We start from the raw sequence: 21404 nt of genomic DNA, 5'->3' as shown, positions 1-21404 counted from the left end.
AGATGGGATAATCTGTAGTGATTGACATGAAAAATGAGAAGTTATAATTTACCCATACAGTTATGTAATGCTATGGAGGTATTATCTACAAGAAGAAAAAATAAACCCTAAATAATGTCAAGAGATCAGTCAGTAAGACTACTGGTCTAATTTTTAAGCAACTTTTAAAGCAATTTTTAATTGCTTAAATTATCTTAGTTTAGCAGGAGGTAAGAAATTAAAAACTATCCTCTGCCAAAATGAGTTAGTTTAGGTTAAGCCTTCTCCAAAACGTCTGATAAAATGTCTCGTCTCAACAAAGGTTAAATTATCACATCTTAATTCCCATATTCAACCAAAATAAGGTTCCGAACTGCTGCATTAACAAAATAACCCTTACTTTTTATTTGTACACATATAATTAAATAATAATGAAGATTTAAAATTATATTCAGCAATTCAATATCTAGAAAACTGATTCAAAGGCAAAGATGAAAAAATAAGTATATTCCTGAGTACATAAAATTTTGCAATTGTATTTGCCAGCATCTCTAAGCACACATTTAAATTTTACTTTATATGTTGTCATTGATTTTCTAAAGAACTTGAGAAACATTACTTAAAAGCACAGTTTTGTGATAACAACAATGCAAAAGTCACCTTTTTTGGTGTTGACATGTTGGACTTGTCTGAACTGACGCTGTGTTTGGAGGTGGGGCTGCTGGGAACACGCTGAGGATCAGGAAGAGGACGTCCTTCCACTTCAGCTAAGATGCATTCTTGGTAAAGAGGGGACTTCAGGAAGCGAGTATAGCTATCAAACTTCATCAAGTTAAATATCTGAAATTAAACCGCAATGGATAATGGGTACATACATTCCAGTAACACATCAAGAAAATGAAGCTACTTTGCAACAGGAAAGTCCCATCAAATTTAGGACATCAGGCTGCAAACAGCATAGGCATGACATTGGTTAGACCTGGCTAAACACACTGCACCCATTTTAAAGTAAAATATAATTTTATCTATTCCCTTATTACAGGTTCAGAAAATAAGTTATGATTTGTGCAAACTGCAAGCTGAGATCCTGTAGAGTCTTGACAACTGTGTTGATGCCATTCTGTGAGGAGCATGCAGCAAGCTGGCCATTTAAAACATTTTAAAGGTTATTACACTGGCACTGTATGTGACAGGATTAAGTTACACAAGTGTGGTTTAAGGTAGCTGTGAACAAGAAAAGTTTATGCTCTAAAACACACAAGTATGATATAATCACAATATGCAATAATACACAATGATACAAGACATACAAATTGCTGATGTGAGAAGAAGCTCGGAGTCCTTTGCAGCATATATAATGCTCACAGAGTCACAGAATCATTCAGGATGAAAAACACCTCTAAGATCATCACATCATTAACCCAGAACTGACAAGTATTAACAGTAAGCCACAGCCACGTGCCCAAAGATAAGGAAAAAACCCATCAGTATCTCTGGATAATCAAGAAAACAGTTTACATTCAATGAACTTTAACCACAGAGGAAGAAAGCAGATCTATATCAGGCAAATATCTGAGGGTGATTTAACCAAAGCTAAATTTATGAAAGTGAAAAAGAGCTTTTTCATAAATGCTAAATAATGTTTAAATTTTTTGTTCCATTTTTGGAAACCTGCTGTTTTAAGTGAATCCATACTTTTACCTCTATATCTTCTCCCATGGTTCAGTTCATCTGAAAAAAACAGTATGAATGGCTACTTCTTTGGACATGACAAATTCCCCACAAGCAAAGGAAGGTAGGCACCACCCAGAAGGTTCTGGCATTCCAAAGAGTATAAAGGAAAGTCCATCACTGAGACTGAGTGGCCCATTTGCAGATGGAAACCACACTTCAGACTGTGCAGACACACCCTTCTCAACTTTGGGCTTTAGCCCAAAATTATCTTGTAAACAGCAAGATAGAGCAGAGAGAACTTGAATCTACAGAGTCACAGAAACCTAACTCAAACTGAATGCCAACTTCCATGGTTTTTACTTTCCCCGTTGTAAATTCCTATTCCTGCTTAGGCTGCCTTTTAATGCACTGTTTCCACAAGGTAAGCTATGGAAAAATACTTCTGTATATGCTAGCTTTGACAGTCTGCAAATTAAACATACTTAACACAGCAAAAAATTACAACCTTTTAACTTTGCTGGACAGAGTCATGAGCGGGTAACTAATTTACTTTGAGTTATCATCTGCCCCATCTTTCTAGCCCACACTACATCCATGATTTCCTATATTTAGAATTATAATCATATTTACATATCTTAATGATTTCTGCTTGTTGAGAAAAGGCCAGCAGATGCTAGTTCTTGTTCTTTAAAATGAGAAACATATATTTTAAAAGCGTAATTTGAAATTTTCACATAAACAAGAGTAGAAAAACTTACATCCATTATCAACTCTACATGAAGTACAGGCTAAGTTATTCTTATTGTAGTATGTTCAAGTGACCTACATTGTCCTCCATCCAGAAACACTGAAAATGCTTGTTCTTATTCAATTTACAAAAAGGAACAACATCTTAACTAGGTACTTTGGCTGCATCCACACTGCCATTACAACCTCTAACAACAAGATCACAGACAAATTTGTCAGGACATGGACAGAAAGCAACTTTCAGGGGTATTCCCAACAGGCAGTGCTTGAAAAGAGAATGGCCTGAAAGTGTTTCCAAAGCACTTTCCCACACACTTCTGCCACTCCTCTGCAGCCTTACAGCAACACTCCCCATTCCCCAGCGTCACACTCATCCAACCACCACCACAGAGCAGCACCCTTGCACCCTGTGGTCAGTGCTCAAATCTAAAAAATCTTGTGAAAGACCACAAATGCAGAGCTTTCACTTTATTAAGGTTGTGTCACCACCATGAGCTGAACTTTGAGAGTCTGTGGGTGTGTTGCAGTAACTACACAACCCACAGCTGTGTGTTCTCAAGTGGTGCCATCCACCAAGACCACAAACTGGCCTGCAGAACCACTCCCTGAAACCAAGAAATTAAGGGCCACCAAGCAGCTGATTCCCCAGCACTGACCTCAGACAGGCAACACACCACCAGCACCTCAGAGAAGCTCCAAGGCCATGTCCTGCAGCAGAAGGAACTCTCATCCTGCCCCACTTCACTTCTCAGTGAAAGGAATGGGTCTGACTGAGGGATCTGACTGGGGCACTGACAATATGAGATAAGAGGTCAGGTACAGAGAGCCCTCTTGGCTGGGACTGGACCCACAGCAGGACTTCTCATGAGAGTTTTCTCCCTCATTGTAAGCCTTCCATCTAAAAATATAGCATTTTCAAAGGGACAAAACCTGCATCAACCCTGTCACCTGACTTAGCAAGACACCCTGTACTCCACCAAACAAATGGGAGAGGATAAGGAGGAATTCAGGCACAGTCTCCACAACAGCAGGATGACAAATGCATGAAAAAATGTCTGGGAAGGTGGTGACTGGTAATTCCCACAGAAAGCTCAGGCTTGGGAGGTGCAGAAGGAGTAGCTATAAAGCTGGAAGCTACCAGACCAGCAGTCAGACCTCCCTTTCTATCTCCACTTTGCAGGAGGATGACACTGTACCCTGCTGCTCAGATTGCCCAAAAGCAATCTGTGGTCTGAGATCGTGTCCCAAGACTGTGGCCTGGTTCATTAAAGCTATGGCCTTGATTTCAAAATGATGATATCAAAACTACTATTAATAAACTGGTAGGGTGGAAGAACTACCAAAGAGATGACTTAGGAAAAAAAAACCTAGAAACTTAAATTCTATAGGAAATGTAAAGAGTATCCTGTTGTTGCATAACTGTTCTGATTATCAATAATTATTTAAAACACATCCACTTCAGAGGTCTTCAGACTCCAAGAGTTCTAAAATCTCTCTGCCTGACAGTAGTACTAAAGCCTAAGAGAAGAACTCCCTTAATACAACATTTTAAAAACCAAAACTAGACACTATTTCTGTATTCAACTCTCCACTAAAGAACAGAAAAGCAGCCATATGCAAACACTCTATCAATGGTGCTGCAACACGTGGAATTCTTTACTTGCATTAAACCTCCATTTCAATGAGTACTTTTCAGATTATATTTTAGTTAAGTGAAATTTTTCTCTCCATATAACAGAAAAACAGCCAAGCAGCCTTTTTTCTGTTCTTCTAACAGAGTCTAAAATATACAGCATGTAAAACTATTCTTATAGATTATAAAGGAAAAGATAACAGGCATAAACATAGAGCATTCATGGTTACTATGGTTACCTGAAGTTGCTGTTCCTTGAACATATCTGGATGGGGAGAATTGAGAATATCATCTGCCAGCTGTGCCTGGCTGTCAATATTAACTGGGGTTGTAGCTTTGCTACACAAGAACTTACTGAAGATCTCCCGAGCCCTGTAAGAAAGCTACAGAAAAAAAAAATGCTAAATGTATGTTGGTTTTAAAACTATATTTTTAGCTAGGCATGTTTACAATTATATATTCCACCCAAAAATAGATAGCGACTCCTGAATCTTTTATATATGTATTTTTCATATAACAGCTTTTGCGAGTTTTAAGCACATAAAATAGGGTTTTTTCTTTATGATTACAGGTATTCATCAAATATTTCTTGAGCAGTAAAAGTTGTCCTCCAAATAAAAATTAAAATAATCAAGCAGTGAAGCACAGCAAGTATTTTTTAAAATGAGAGTAGATTTTTTTTAGATTTTTAGACCTTTTACATAACAGTTACTATTTAAATACATCCTCTAAGATTAAATTTCTAGAAGTGAGAAAAAGGTAAATATATATATGAATATTTACAGTCAAAACCACTCATTTTTAACTTGTTTTTTTCAAACACCCACATCATGAAAATAATGAAAAACCCACCAAGCTGAGCCCACAGCCCTTAAGGGTGGTGTTGAGAAAATACTTTGTTTGATTACAGAAGAAAGTAGGGAAAAAAAACCTCATTAGTAGACAAAAGAGTTAAGAGAGACTTGGAAGGTGAAACTGTTTTCACCACATAAACCTGACTCGATTTAGCTGTGGTGTAGACAGAAGTGTTGCCAACCTGCACAAAGTTCAAAATTCACCTAAACTGCCTGACCAATGTAGGATTCCCTCAAAAGGATGAGATGGAGATTCTCATAATTTGTGAACAAACATGAGAGCCCTGCCCTTTGAGCAGCAGATAATTAAGTTATTTAGAAACACAGTCTTGGTTGGTGGAGGCAGTCTAGCTCAAAGAGTGCAAGAGGTCTTTCCTTGACATGGTGAATTAACTTGCTCTGCACTTCCAACGGCTGCCACCGTTGGCCATTTGCAACACCCAGGATACCTCACCTCATTCTTACAGTTTGCACTTTGCTGCAGTTTGAACATATCCAACATCTTAAATTTAGGTTGTCCCACCCTATTTTAGTGATGTCACAGTACACAGACCAAGCACAGCTCCATTAATTTCAATAATCTTGAAGGAATAATAATTTTTGAAGAAGCAACACAAGGCACTGAAATACAACATTGACTTACCTCTTTTTTATCATGTGCAGGTACATGGTTAAAATATTCACAGGCCTGCCAAAATAAAATATTTTCTTCACTAAATTCTTTCCGTAGAAATTCCTAGGGGAAAAAATAAGCAAATAAATAAATGTCTCAAAGAAAAGTTACTTGTCAGCTTAAAAACCATATATATAATGCTTGGAAAGTTTACATAAATGTAAGTTTTCAATCAGTCTTACAATCCATGTTTTTTCTAAAGTAAAAATCAATATATGTCCAATACATACCTGGTGCTCCCCCTCTTATTCATGTCTTTTAAAATGTATGTAACTGAGAAGAATACATGAACTTACAATCAAATAATTTGCAAGTACAAAATTTGAAATGTCATGCTAAGTAGTGCATAAACTGGTGAATACACTTTAAATAAAAATTTTAATAGTTTATAAACTACATTTAAAAGTGACACTGTAAACTGTCTTTAATTGCAGTTCTACTGACATAACAGAGTAGATGTTTATCAAGAAGTGCCCATAGTCAATCCTGGACTCATTACAGTGTCTTTCTGTATCACATGGCAACTTAAAAAAAAAAAAAAAATCTATCTCTGTTCACTGTGTTTGATGTGGTTACATGGTTTCTCTTTGGAAAATACTCACTCAGAGGAAAATAAAATATCTCCCAGTACAACACACAATAATCAGGACATTGATACTACAGAATCCTAAAGTCCAAATGAACACTGGTACTGATTGAATTGGAAAACTCTACAATTGCAAACTGTCCTATATTCAAATCTGTATAATTCAATATTTTCTCCGCATCTTAAAGGCATTTTAAACATCAGGGGAAAATAAAGATATAAAAAAATTAACTTGATCCACCGCAACCTTCACGTAATCGTCGCATGGGTATCAGTGAAGCTTCCTCATCATACAAAGCAGCCACAGAAAGCTGTGTAACAACAATTTCCACAGAAATAAAGTTTATTTGTGATTTTCAGATTTACATAAGAGTTTAGGGAGTCCAGCTGTAAGAAAGCAATTGAGATAAACTACAGTACAGGGAATCTAAATGCCCAAGCAAGCTCTGAATTTACAGTTCTTTAGATACATAAGCTGAGACACCAAACACATAAAAGACAGTCCTGAGAGTAGTCAGGGAAACATTTCTGCACTTTACATGTAATTACATATTTAAAGAGAATCAAATGAGTGAGCAAGAATCGGAACACAACTGCCTACTTCCCCCTTGGCACACTCCCTGTGAACCCAGAGTCCATCTCCACTTGCTTCCTTGTGGCCACAGGATTTGGGCACAACTGTCCAGCAACTCAGCTTCTCCAGGAGGCCTGGGTAGTGCCCCAGCTGGAATATCAGGTAGCCAAGCAGGTGTCACCCATGGCTGGGAAGCTGCAGAGGTTGGGCTGAACCCATTGTGGGGGGAGCCTGCAAACAGCTCTCACCTCCTGGCTGACTGCTCTGAGCAGCAGCTATTATGCAAAGTGTGACTATTTGCAAAACATGCAAAATCTCTCCTTGTTAGAGAGCAATTCCTGCTCTGTGACGAAGCTGTCCTCAGGAAAGGCAGATGCTGGATCCCACATGCACCAAGACACTTGCTATGGAGCCATAAATTAAATGCTGTTGCCTCAATGTTCCTGGATACTGGCAGCAATCTGTAACTGCACGGTGTTATGGCAACCAGGTTAATAGATCTAAGCAATGGCTCTGGACATCAACTGGGCCTCAAGAAAATGGTGGTGCACACAATAAACTTTGACATTCCCTAATCATTTTTTTAAAGTTGGTATTTCTTTAAGACATGTGCTTTTGCAGTGTTTGTAAAAATAAGTTCTAATTAGAATAAAATACAGGGGGAAAGTAAAACTTCCAGAATATCTGAGGTTGGCTTTTGCTGAAATTAAGTGTATCTTTAACCTTTTAATCTGAACATTTATTAAAATTATATGAGCTACTTTTTACATTTATAATGTAAGTTTTGAAGTATCATAGCAGCTAAAAATTTAATGCAGCAATTTCCTAAATGTACACAAGTTTACCAGAGGTTTACAAGTAGAACAAAGTCAACAGAACTTTCAGTAAGAGCCCCATGAACTACATCATTTTTCAGATGAACTCTAGCATCAGATCAGAACTGTAATTTTTCTTCCGGCCTGACAAGAAGTCTCAGTATGAAAGCAGAAATGCTATTAACTCTCAGACTACTCTACTAAAATAAGGAACACAATATCCAGAATGTATTATTTTGCTTTCCTCTTCTCTGTTTCCACAAATAGATGTTCACTGTTAATGTGGGTTTTGGGTTCCCCCACCAGTTAACTTGGAAGTCTGCTTATTAGCCATTCTGATCTCTTAATACTTTTGTATCAAGCAAAAGAGACTGAGTTACTGCAGATCCAATCATCTACCTCTCCTATACCCTTTTTCTTCTATTCTCATTGCGAAAATTACTTGGGCAGCACAAACTGTCCCTGTGTAACACATTCAGAATCAGCAACATGCTCAGTGCAACAAAGCAAGAGTATATACTCTCAGTTTCCTGGCAAAATAGAGATGATCCTATTTACAATAAATGTGCTGTGCAGAAGAGTATTTATGTATTACAAAGTATTTATGCTTTGGAAATACTCAGCATTACTCCTTCAAGTTGCAGTTTTAACCATTGCTCTTAACTACCGTAACTACTTCCAAAAAGTACTTCTAAAAACCTTTGCAGGAAAATAAGCCATTCTATCATTGAAAACACCTTCTATGTGGCTTCCAATGTTTCATGAGATGGATGTAAATAACAACCCATTCTTAGGAAACTACCGAAAGTACTTCCTTCTTCTTGCACAAAGGCTAACAGATACAAAAAAAAAAAATTTTAGAAAATGGGGAAGCATTCTAAAAGTTCCCAGTCAACGCCAAATACAGAAGTTGTTTCAGGTGAAAAGGGAAGCTATGCAGAGATGCATGGCAATTTAAATATTACTATGAACTTTTACTCAACTGTGTAAACTCAGAAAGATGCTCAAGTAACAACAGAGCATGAATCAACTCCTGTCTCTTGCCCTGTGCAAGGAGAGTGTCAAGAAAAAAAAAAGAATACAGGAAAATTAGTGCAGCAGTAGGAGGTATTTTGAAAAGCCTCTCACTGTCCCTCAAAACTCACCGAAAAATATTTAACACCAACAGAGTCCTGAAGAAGCCGCTCAAAGGAAACTGCCCAGCTTGCAACTCTCCGCTCCCGCAGCCGCCGGCAGCTCTGCACGCTGGGAAGGCTGGCATTGCTGCTGAGGCTGTTCTCACTGATGCAGTCCTTCAGCTCAGTGCTATTCAGCTCTGTCAATAAAGGAAATTACATATGTCAATAAAGCACTATTCACTTTTACTCTTCAGGATTGTTTGTTTGGTTTATCACGCCTCCTGCTCAAGCTCACAGCGGTGCAGACTTCTAAATATCGCTCTCCATTTTTAGTAGGAGCACCTGCATAGGAAAAAAAGACCCCAAACACCTCTCAAGTGTCTTCTGTTTCACTGCAAAGAAAATTAAATGAGTGTTGTAACAGCAGTCCCCTGACAGAAGCAGAAGGGGCAGGCCCAAAACAATTGTTCCACAAAATAAAATACATTTTCCTCTTTCACTCCTTCAGAAGGCTATCCAAGGAAAGCTGACCTTCAAGAACCCGCTGTTCACCAGAATGTGAGCAAAAACCTGTTAGGTGATAGGAGACAGCAAAATTTCATATACACTTAAGTTGGTAGACAGGCAACCTCTGAAATTTTGCATCGAAATACAATATTCCCATTAATATTGAAAATTTGGAATTTTTCAGTATAAATGGGAAAATTAATTGTGGAAAAGAACATTAGGAAAATGAGATAGTAAGGGATGCCTTCCTCATCCACAGGAAGTTAGGGACATCAAACCATAGATCCTCCATTTATTATGGTTTTTGATAAAAATAAGGATCCCTTCAAGACTCCAGCCAACATACTGGAATAATCTAGAGACTCCAAGATGAGAAATTACCAGATTCTTTAGATCTTGAATAAACTGAAGTGATTTTTTATTCTGAGAATTAAATTAACAAGAACCCATGGAGAATTCAGGGAAACACACACAAAAAAACCCCTTGTGTAGCAAGCTAAAAATTTCAAATATTAACCCCAGATCATCTTTGTCATGTCAGTAAACAAAACAGGCACACAAAAAGTGTCCAAGTGGCCATTTGTTCACAGAAGTAGAAAAGATAAAGAAATGGCTGCTCTAACTAAGAGACAGAACTGCTTAGAGCAGGGCTCTATTCACAGATTTGTCATTTACCTCTTGAACACCCTTTTACAGGATGGTCCCTCCAACTCCCAGTGTACAGAAATATAAAACTGGTAATGCTGAGCTCACAGCTGCACACTTCCTAGAGGTGATGTGAGGTTTAATTCCTTGTGGAGACACAACTAAAGCCTGAGCTACCTGGTCTGATCTCCCTGCTCGAGCACGACAGGTTGCACACAGAGAGATGCCAAACTGAATGAGATTCTTTGATGAAGAGATGAAAAAATCACAGCCATTCAATTATTTGAAAAATTATCAGTAACAGATGTGAGAAAATAATACCCTCAAATTAAATAGATTGTATATTCAGCAATTTTACGCCAAACGGAAAAACAAGTATGCAGCTCACTAGAAATTCAATCTGTTGGAGAAAACTGAATTCACAACCAATCAGAAATGGACTGTGTTTCACAGGGCTGTTTTTATGGTTTTCCTCAGTTAATCACTTAGACTAACTAAAGCAATGAGTAATTTCACCAAAAAGACCCTACTGTATACGCTCTCCCAAGGTCTCCTTTCATGTTAGAAGTATTTGAAAGCACTCTGCATTTCCAAACTTCATGTTACAAAACATTATTGTTCCTCCCTGGAAGTAAGAGCTTTGAAAAAATGCACCATTGAAAATAGTTAAAAGCATTGGAAAAAGTGATAAAAATATTTGTAAAGATAAGAAAATAAACATTTTTAAGAGTTCTAAAACCTCATTTTTAAACATATTCTTAGCTCAGAAATATTCACTAAGATGTTACAGTTAACTATTCTGAGTTTCTGGAAGCAAAGCTATTTTTTAAGACATAGATACAAAATTACATGAGGGAAAAATAAAATGTAAGTTTGTATTTTTAATAATGATAATATTTAAGGACACTAGTAACAAATCAGGTATATAAATAACCTTACCTAATCACCATATAAATCAAGACTAATTACTAACACTCAGCAAATAATGCCAAATTTTCTTATACAAATATTTATTCACTTTTTCCTTTAAGACATATGAAAGAGCATAACCAAGTCAACTGTTAACTTAATTAGAGAATACCTGTCCCCAGAGTGAAACTATTGTGAAAGAAGTTAACGTGAATCTGAAGAGAATGATATCTAACTTTATTATCTGTAGTATTTTGCTTTAACTCTGCAGGTGGATATGTTCTATTTTACAGTCCAGGATATAAATAGACACCCACTTCTTGATAGATCTGGAACAGTTTCAGATACTGCCTCACTCCTGGAGGGTTCAATCCCAGTGTTCTCCAGTGATGAATGATGAAAATTTCCTTGTTCCTTTCAGGCAAAGTCAGAAAGGCAAACTCATGCCACATACCAAACCCCTGAAACCTACTTGGCTGACAGAGAGAAATTAGGGAGCAGCCACACCAAGAGCTCAACTCTGGATCCTGGAGTCACAGTGCCTTAGGACTCAGAAGGGATTGGGAAGTGGCAGGCACAGCAATCATCAGCCAGTCAGCATCACCTCCCTCCCAGTGGCAGGCGTTCAATTTCCCCATGGCAGCCGGGAAACCAAACTGCAATTACAGCCTCCAGTGTTTACACCAGTGGGTAACTGCTAACTACCTTTAATTGCTACCAGCTGCCTGCTCTCTCCAGCTCCTCAGAGTTACACTCCTCTAAACTGCACCGGGTTCTCCCTCCTCTGATACGCTTCCGAATCTGGAGATCCCATGAAAACAGATGAACCAAAATAAGACTCTATTTCCATCAACCAAGGAGCTACTAGCACAGGTCTTCCAATATGTTAACATAGCATTAAGGGATTACTCATTCCCAGTAAGCTGTCTCTGTTATGGTAGATTTTATTCAGGTAATTCAGACTTTTTTCAAATAGAACTATTTTAATTTATACTTAACCCTGGCACAGCTTTGGTTTCCTTTAACGAGAAAATGCAGTTGGTTTGCTTTTAAAATCTGTAGAGTTTTCTGCTGTGGTACCCATCAAGCTGAAAACATACAGAAAAGGTTGTTTGCCAAAATAGGCTTGGTTATTCTAGTTCTTTAACCACCCAGATCATCAGTAGCAATTAAAAGAGTTACAGACTAGTGTAGATACACCATTTAGAACTGGAGAAAAAGAAAGAAGGAAAAACACTTCCCTGACTCTACTATTAGTACCCAATTTATCCAAATCACACTTAAATGAAGACTGTATAAGGCATAATTCCTGCTCCACTCCCCTTGCACAGGAATGTCTCCAATGAAAGCTCCAGCATCAGGTTTCCTGACTCTCAGAGCTCATGCATTCCTAGGTACAGGCAGCCCACCTTGGAAAGCAGGAGTGGGGAAACTTTCCAACCCAGTCACATATTTCTTCTAATGAGCCCTCTGTGATGGTCATCAGAGGAAACACAGAGCCCTGACTCCCACCCTCACATGTTCTCACCACAGGGCTGTTGTGCAAAGTGGACTCCCCCTCTTCCACCTCATGAAGTATTTTAAAAAAGAACAGGAGCAGTTGAGAATCTCAGGATGTTTAATGTGAAAATCCCAGCTCTGCATGGACAACATGAACTACAGCAGTGCTGGGAAGTTTCCAAATGCCTGCCTTCCTTTGTCATCACTTCTGGAAGCACCGACTTACCCTGTATTACCTGTAAAAGGAGGCTCCTTGGTCAAACATTTCAAATCCCAGGGACCTAACTTTATTTTTGTTCTGATAGCAACCATGCCTACTGAGGAAAAACCACTTTGAGGGCAAACTCATTTAGTTTCATTTATTATCTTTTGGAAATACAGACACAGAATGCTATCTAAAAAATCCCCAAAACACAATATTTGGCACTTTTTGTGTTTATATATTCCATGGAGGGTCTTGGTTTTATTTATTCTACAAAAACAGCATTATGTAAGAAAATACAGGCATTTAATCAAATAAGTCTTGAAAGCATTCAGGATAGGATGGCTTCAGAAGTTTTGGTTTAGATAATATAAAGCCATAAGCCTGAATACAATAAATGGAAGCTATTTTGTATGCATTTGTATGTATTTTGTATACATTTTTCAGCCTACAAATACTTTTTATTGTCGTGAGAAGCTAAGCATATTCCTCATAATCACAGGAACGTACACAAATCATATAATCACTAAATACATTACCTGGATAAAGCTGGTAAGAACCACTGTGGTGCCACTTAATCAAATACTTCAAGCCCTTCACTGAAAGCCATCCTTCTGAATCCATACCAAGTTCAGCTGCAATGTCCCGGAACCCATTGGGTGCAGATTAATCTCACTGTCCAGCACATTGTTTGTTCCTCTGCAATTCTGGGATGAGCAAAGCTAACAAAGTTCCCCACAGCAGCTCCTGGGAGCTTCAAACACCATTCTAAACAACTCGATTCCTTCCCTCGTTGCTTCAAGCAGAGGGAAGCAATAGTATACTTAACACAAAGCATTATAAAATGCTACATAAATAATTTAAAGAAAAGACCTTTTGCCACTGCTGCTAAAGGAACTTGAATTATTTATGCTACAGTGGAACACAGCTACAGTGAGCACGCACCACCAGCAGAACTGACAAATAAGTCATATACCTGCTAGAGGAAACAATCCATCTGTATTTATAGTGCAAAAAGCATAAACAGTGTTTTGCTTTATTTTGCACTTCACTGCTAATTTTTTGCCTTACCTTCCTCAGTTACTTCTTAAAATACAGTTTTACATTATTTATTACTGCAAACATCAGATTCCTTTCAGAAAGGTCTTTAGGAACACTTTTCCTTATGAAAATTCTGTCCATGTGATGAACACTAAAAGCAAAAATCAGCCGAAACTACAGCAAAGTAGTATCTTAGGAAAAAATGTGCATAGAGCATCTGCTAGGCTGAAGTATTTCAGCTTTGTGGGACTGATCTCTGAAGGGAACAGCAGGTGAGAACTGACTCAGACATTCTCACTAGCTCAGGTACCTCACTACCTCTGTCTGGGAGATGAATGATGATGGTACTTCTGTTATAGATCCTTTGACCTTAAGGTTTTTCCTTTCTGAAGTGCCTTCCAGGTATAAATAGCAAAGTCAGACATTAGCAGGGGCCTATTGATCATCCCTGTGACAATTCAGATGGCACAGTGCTCACAACATCAGGCACAGCCTGCGTGCTGTGTACACACTCCCACAGTCAGCAGCAAAGGACAGCTTCTGAGGTGGGAAGTAGAGAAACCTGCTCATTACAGGTCACTGTAGTAACATAAAATGGTTCCTGCTACTCCTAGAGCAGAGGTGCTGCAGGTTAGTTGATCTACAGCAGTAATCTTGCATCTCAGCCTTATTACAGTTTGCAGTCTGATTGCCTGCAATTCATTACACAAATCAATTACAGTTAAGAGCTGCCACTGGTCAGCACATCTGGAAACAACACTAATTTACATGTCAGCTATCTTACAATGCCCAAGTGCAGTTTTGGCTGATAAGAACATCCCAGCCTTGCACAAACTGAGATGTAAAATAGAAAATAAACACAAAGGGGTAGATGGTTTCCAGGGCTGGGCTCTAACATAATAAAAGCCATATCACATAAATCTTCATTGACTTCAACATCCCAGCCTTGCACAAACTGAGATGTAAAATAGAAAATAAACACAAAGGAGTAGATGGTTTCCAGGGCCATGTCACATAAATCTTCATTGACTTTGGAAAGAAAATGTACAAAGAACTGCTGTGCCTCCCAACATACTGAAGAGATGTACATAAAGCAACAAAATTGCTTTTTACACATTAATTTTCTTCCCAAACTAAAGCTTAACAACAGTATTTATAGTATCTATATGTACAAATAATATTAATAATACCAAGCAGAAGAGAAGGTCCTGGAGAGACCTTAGAGCGCCTTTCAGTACCTAAAAGGGGTACAAGAGAGCTGGAGAGGGACTTCTGACAAGAGCAAAGGATAATGGCTTTAAACTGAAGGAGGGTAGATTCAGATTAGATATTAGAAATTTTTCACTCTGACAGCAATGATAACACTGGAACAGGTTGCCCAGAGAAACTGTAGATGTCCCATCCCTGGAAGTGTCAAGGCCAGGCTGGATGGCAGCAGGGCTGGAACAAGTTGACCTCTACAGTCCCTTCCAGCCCAAATGATTCTGTGATTCTGTGATGACAAAGATTTAGTCTAGGAAGGGAAGCATGCAGTGCTGTACTAATGGTTACACTGGGGAAAATTTCTCTAAATTAAACGTACCCTAAAATGTCTGTCTGTGGATCTATTTGTGTATTAGTGAGATTAATGAAAACTGAAAAAAATTCTGCACTGTGCCATACTAAATGAAAGTAAATGCTAGAAAATAAAATTCATACATGAATCAGAACTATTTACTCAATGCAGCTCGAGGTGAATTAGGAATTTATTTAATTTCACTTTTTCTGGTTACAGTCTCTCTGGCTCCTATTTTTCCAACCACTATCTGGGTACTTAAGCATTGATTCAATATTATTCAATGTAGTTCAACTACCACTTTCTACACAAATTATACCCCTTCTTAAGTAGCATTTAACAATGAAGAGAGAGTTCATGTTAAATTCTGAACTAACTAAAAATAGGGAATACAACTAAAAAAATAGTACATAACTTCTTGGCTTTTTTTCACCTCTGTGAGCATACATGGCCCTTAGATTTCATGAGCTCAGAAAAGTGTACAGAATTAATTGTGAAAACAGTTATCTAAAGATTTGTAATAAGACACAAATCATATTGAAAGATCTGAAAATAAGTGGATTTTTTAAAATAAATTTTCAGCTGGCAGGATAAAAATCTTGACATTATTATTGTATGAGTACTATCACAGGGATTCCCAAGTCTGGATAGGCAACAAAAAACTTTCATTAACACAGAACAAGACCCCTCGTGGAGACAAGACAAAAGTACATTGTGTTTTACCTAAGAAAAGATCAATCAAATTTTTGGTCCTCAACAACTATATACACAATCAGAAAGTCTGTGGTCTGCTTTGATTTTTATATCAAGAAGGTAACATGTGGGGGAAAAAAACCCATATTTTTCCCAGAAAAACACAGGCTATGTTTTAAAAATAGAAAGCAGAATAAAGACTATTATTTTCTGGTTTGTTGTTTTATCACTTTGTGGACAAGACAGATACAACACAGAGTCTGCTTCTTATCTAGACAGAAGTATAGTAAAGCATCAGACTGTGTCAGCAGGAGAGAAGGAGAATACCTGACAAAGTCAGCCACTGGAAAATGGCTCCAGCAAAAGGACCAAAACAGAAATGTTTTTCTGAAGTGCAGTTTTAGTCTTGCAAGGAATCAGAAATTAAGATATGAAGAATTTTTCTAAATAGTATTGCTAATTTTCATTTACATTTCCATGTATTATAAAAGAAATTATCATTAGCATTCCAAGTATTTTTTCCCAATTTCACTGCACTGATTACAGCAACACATCTTGTTCCCTTTTGCCCTTTTTATTTAATAAATTTGTCTTGTAATGTTGTCAAAGAACAGCAAATGCAAAAATACATGAGTTTTTCTGCAGGATCAAGTGAACCAACTCCTGCCAGAGAAGACAAGGAGAAAAGCCCTCGCCTTTATACCCTACATTACACAAATTCCTTTATTCCATTAAGGAAGCTTTTTTAAATGGTTTCAATTAACTTCAAAGCTTCAGAGAAATCATCTTCTAATGTCTAACAAAGAGTGGACATCCTTTAAAACATTAAAGGCATGTTAAAATCAAAACAAACCAGCTTATGTTCAATAAAGAGGAGTTTACTCAGAAGTACTCCAGAAATGCAAGAGCTCCATGCTGGGATTTTACAAATATCAAATTACTTACCCCCTTCTCAAAAAGGATCACATTTAAGAAAGTTCAACCTCAACAAATGTACCAACACAGCTTACAACTCAGAAACTAGAGCATCTCTTTAAAAGCAAACAAGGTATGTAAAGGACAATAAAACAGAGAATGAGATTTTATCTACCATCCAATTACACAGAGGTCTACCAGCTCTGCCTCTATTATTATGAATGAAGAAGCCTTGTTTTAATAAAAATGTGCATATATAAATGTACCCAAAAAATTATTATGCAAATTTACCAGTGAAAGTATGTGAACACAAGGCTGCAATATTTTCACTGGCACAGTTCCCAAAGCAGCCACAGAGTTCTGCACCACCTTGGACTTACGTCTTGTAATATATCACATAATTTACCACATATTATGTTGCTTAATATGGAAAATTGATTTTTCATTATAAAAGTAAAAACAAGCTCCAGCTTACCTCCATCAGAAACAGTTGCTGACTGCAATAAAAAAGAGAAAAAGAAAAGTGTTACTGAAGTTTCATGGCAAGTATCAGAAATCTCTGAGATTCATTTAGTATTTGCAGTGTTAGCTACTTTTATCATCTTATTAATAAGTGATAATATCAGAGAGGAAAATCTAAAGAAGCCAGCTGTTATTTCTCACACTTGTTTTCTCCCCAGCATGAAATTCACCCCTTTCAACCACTACTGTCCAGGGATTTCAGCCCACCAATATTTATTGGAAGGAGAATTTCCCCCTGGGGTAACTACACTGCTCCCAAAAGTCCTTCTTAGAGGGGCAGAGACAATCAGTTGGTACTTGTGACAAGGTAGATACCTAAAACTGACCTGCAAAGACTGGAAAACACAATGAATTAAAACAATACCTCGTGCACTTTAAATTGCTGTAGTGTTTGGAGATATGTGGCATTAAAATGAAAATTCCATGTTTTGTCAGTCAGGTGACCCTAAAAACTTTCCCTGTCAGTCACTTCTGACTATCACAGAAACAAAAGGATGTTCAGAGTGCTTGCAATAAACCAGAATTTAACTTCTAATAAATAAGAACTCCTCATCACCTCTACCTATTGTACATCAGATTTTCAAGGACAATTAGTATTCTAGTGAAATGTTGAAGTTTATGTGCTTATCTACCCTAGACTTCTCAACTTTCATCATAAATGACCTCAAGGCATCTCACACCTCATTAAATCTAAGTACTGATCATTTCCCAAATAGGTACTCCAATGCTTGAACCTTGACACTCAGCTGAGTGAAGTATGGAGGACAAATGATTTTTAGATTTAAGTTTGCATTGTTTTTTTAATGACTAACAGAAAGTATTTTTATTTCAGTTTGGCCAATCTATTCTTGGTCATTGAAAGTGTCCTTGAACATTTTGGAAACCTTCTAAATAGTTAAAAAATACTCTCTTCATTTGTAATGCTCATTAAAAAGCTAGGAAATAATGTCCTACAGTATCTAAAATTTCTTCAATATCAGAAACACACAGAAGAAGAAAAGCACAAAGATAAGCAAAATTCAAGCTAACAGCTACCTCCCCATAGTTTGTATTTTTCATCCTTGGCAACAAACAATCCCATTCTTCTTCAAAATCCACAAAAAACCCTTTAGTAATATGTTATCCCTTCTTTCTCTCTTTCACTGCAGGCTCTCACCCTGATGTTAACACTCTCTGAAGAAATTGTTACAAAGTGGGGTGGCCTCACCATTCCCATCACCAGGAGAGGATCTGAGCTAGTCTCTGGCACAAGTGTTCTGGGACTTTCAAAGTCTAAACTAACCTCTGTTGACATCATTCCCCTGGTGCTAGTTCAGATAAAAATACACCTCTCATGAAAAAGATTTTTAAAATGAAAAAATGTTGGCATTTCTTGCTTAACTACATAAATGCTTCTGGATCTGTGAAGCATAATAATATAACAAAAAGGATCTCCAAGCATCTCCCTTTAAGAGCTTTGTTTCAGGTATCAAAAACATGGTTCTTGTTACAATCCTTCAGTGGGGCTTAGGACATCTTTTCTACTTCTATTTTGCACATAAGCCTAGTGATCATGTTATAAATTCAGAAGCCATCATTTAATTAATGTAGGTAATTTAGAAAATTTAATTTGCATTACTGAAATCTGGTTTATAGATGTGATTGCTTCTAATTTCTTAGCACATCACTGTACAGTACAGTTAATGAATAAACAACTTCAATGTCATTTCTAAAAGAACAAAGAAAATGATGACTCAAAGTAAAGCAATAGTATCAGTTCACACATTAGACAGAAAAAGAACCCAAAGTCCTTTCATAATATCTATATTTTAGGAATGGTCATTTACTTTGTTAGCTTTCATTAACCTAGATTGAAACACCAAGTACAATTCTTCATGGTTTTGAAAGGTATGAAGCAAAATTATTAGGATTTTCATGATAGCAGAAAGAATATTCATACTACTTCTGTCAACAACTGGGAAGTTAACAATTATAAAAGATATTTTCATGAGAAAATGGTGCAATTTTATAGAAAAGCTCAATAATGAATGGAGAGTTTTATCTTGATCCATTTAGCATAAGTTAATGCAGTGAACTTTCTGCACACCACAGGTTGGTTTTGCATGTTTATTTTAAATTCTTTGTCTACTGCATGTTACTTAGGTGTATCAGCATTTTAAAATCTCTCCAAGCAGGGCCCTAGTAATTTTTATGTTAGAACATTTTAGAAAAACACCTATAGGAGGAATATATTTTACTTCAGAGTCACTAAATATACCTATTGTGTTCCAAGCATAATCCTTTTATTTCTATAGATCACAGAATAAAATAGATTTTAAGAACATTTCTTTCAATTCATCTGTGTAAGTAAATCCATCTAATTCAATAAAACCTAAAAACTAAAGCTTGTAATTACTGTGCAAGAATTCATATTCAAGTAATATGTTCAAATTACGTTTGTGAGTACTCTGAAATCTCAGTTTAAACCTGTCAGAAATTGCATGCAGTCCACATTCAAAGAAGACAAAGAAGTTTCTCTTCTAAACTGTTCAGCTGAAACTTGTCTAGATTTGTCTTTGAAAGGTATAAGTTGCAAGACCAGATTTTTTTAAATACTATGATGATCTCATTTTAAAAATACAGTTTATGTTTGGGACTTTTTTTCATTCTTCAGCATTCGTGTTTCCCACCACTGGAGGCTCTTCAGGATAAAATTGGATCTACTACACATAAAAAGTTGGATTATTTGATGAAATTTAACACTACACATATATTAAGAACCACCTATTGAAAAATATATGTATCAGAAGCTATAAAATTGAAAAGCTCCTGTAGGGAGCCATTTCAGAAAGAGGGGGAAGGACAGGGCATGACTCTGTGCCAGTTAGGGCTAATGTGAGGAATTTTTTTAAGTATTTAAGCATTTTATTACAAATGACAGAACATATATGTGGTAAATGTACCTATGAGCTATCATCCAGAGATAAAATCTAATTGGATGAAACCATCAAATCTTTCACAACCAGATAAGAACTGAAATTTCTTCCATCTTCCAATCACCCGAGTTACCAAACTGGTTTAGGAAAAAGCCTCTGGAATATACCAGGAATTTGATGGCAACACATTACCAAAATTTTAAAAATAAATCTAATTTAGGAATGCCAAAATGCCTTCACGGGAACTCTGCTTCTCATCTCATGGATTAGCAGCTGGGTTACACAGACACTCACACACCCCACAAAGCTGGGGGATGCAACTCTGCTCCAGGGACTTCAGGACAGGGTCTGGATCTCTGTGATTTGAGAGGGAAGCTCAGTGGCAGGGCCAGCAAGTGAAGAGTGGCTTCCCAGTTATCATACAGCAGAAAAGATGCTCTAGGTCCCTCTAAACTGGGAAATGCTGCAGCATATATTTGATAGCATAAAGTTCTGAATAAGAGAAAACATGTTACATTCCCCTCTGCATCATCTCTCTTTGCTAGGTGGAAAAACCAGAAGGGCCTGTGAGCTTTTGATGTTGTGTTCAGGATCTGCTAGCAACAAATCTAAAATAGTTTAAGCTTACAATAATTATCAGGGAGAAAACTACTTTGTGAGTACCTAATTCTTTCTCCCAGAACATAAGTAGACAACAGAGTACCTTGCGTCAACAGCAAGGTACAAAGGGAAAGAGGGCATAGAGGAGAATAATTCATAAGGCTGAAAGTTCATAAGGTTGGAACAGGCTGTATCTTTTAGCTTTCATGGCCTATAACCTGCTAGATGTCTGCACCTCTGCATGTAGCTTGTCTGATGACATCTTTCAGGTGACAGAAACTCTTATCCATCTTACATGTTCCAATTTACATGGATCAGGTCCCAGAGAAGTGACTAGGTACTGTCCAATTCTGCCATAACAACATCCTGCAGAAAACCAAAAAATACCCCACCTATAGCCCAGGCATTATATTGAGCAAATAAATCCATGTGTACTACTACCCAGGTAACACAATACAAAAATTTCCTTTCTCTCCACCTCAAGATTTGTCACTCAAGTCGAAGTCATGCTCAAATACTGGAGTAGAACAAAGGGAAAGAGGGGGATACTGGCAGGGGTGGGTGACACATACTGGGAAATGCCAGGCCTTAGCAATAAAATGGAGCAACATGAAATCATCTGTACCATTACAGTGGGGGTGAGTGCCTTCCTGAGCCAAGAAAGACATCTCTGTTTCTCACTCCTCCTGAGACACAGAGGGTAAAATCTGTAAGGAGAGTGAAGATGTATTTCTCTCCCCTATTCTA

General features: G+C 37.3%; 1 protein-coding gene across 8 annotated transcripts in view; it reads right to left on the bottom strand.

The window, feature by feature from the left end:
• Nucleotides 1-21404, bottom strand: part of RGS12 (regulator of G protein signaling 12) — an 84086-nt gene that overhangs the window by 26174 nt on the left and 36508 nt on the right. For all 8 annotated transcript variants that reach the window (XM_039723880.1, XM_039723884.1, XM_039723883.1 and 5 more), the window contains 5 exons: nt 17096-17117; nt 8681-8850; nt 5531-5623; nt 4273-4416; nt 640-819 (listed from right to left, as the gene is read on the bottom strand). In XM_039723880.1, the coding sequence (XP_039579814.1) occupies nt 640-819; nt 4273-4416; nt 5531-5623; nt 8681-8850; nt 17096-17117 (609 nt within the window). The remainder of the gene's footprint in view (nt 1-639; nt 820-4272; nt 4417-5530; nt 5624-8680; nt 8851-17095; nt 17118-21404) is intronic.

This window comes from Passer montanus, unplaced genomic scaffold (genome assembly GCF_014805655.1).
Source record: "Passer montanus isolate IOZ18808 unplaced genomic scaffold, ASM1480565v1 scaffold51, whole genome shotgun sequence".
Classification (NCBI taxonomy): Eukaryota; Metazoa; Chordata; class Aves; order Passeriformes; family Passeridae; genus Passer; species Passer montanus.
This window is presented reverse-complemented; position numbering and strand designations above follow the sequence as displayed.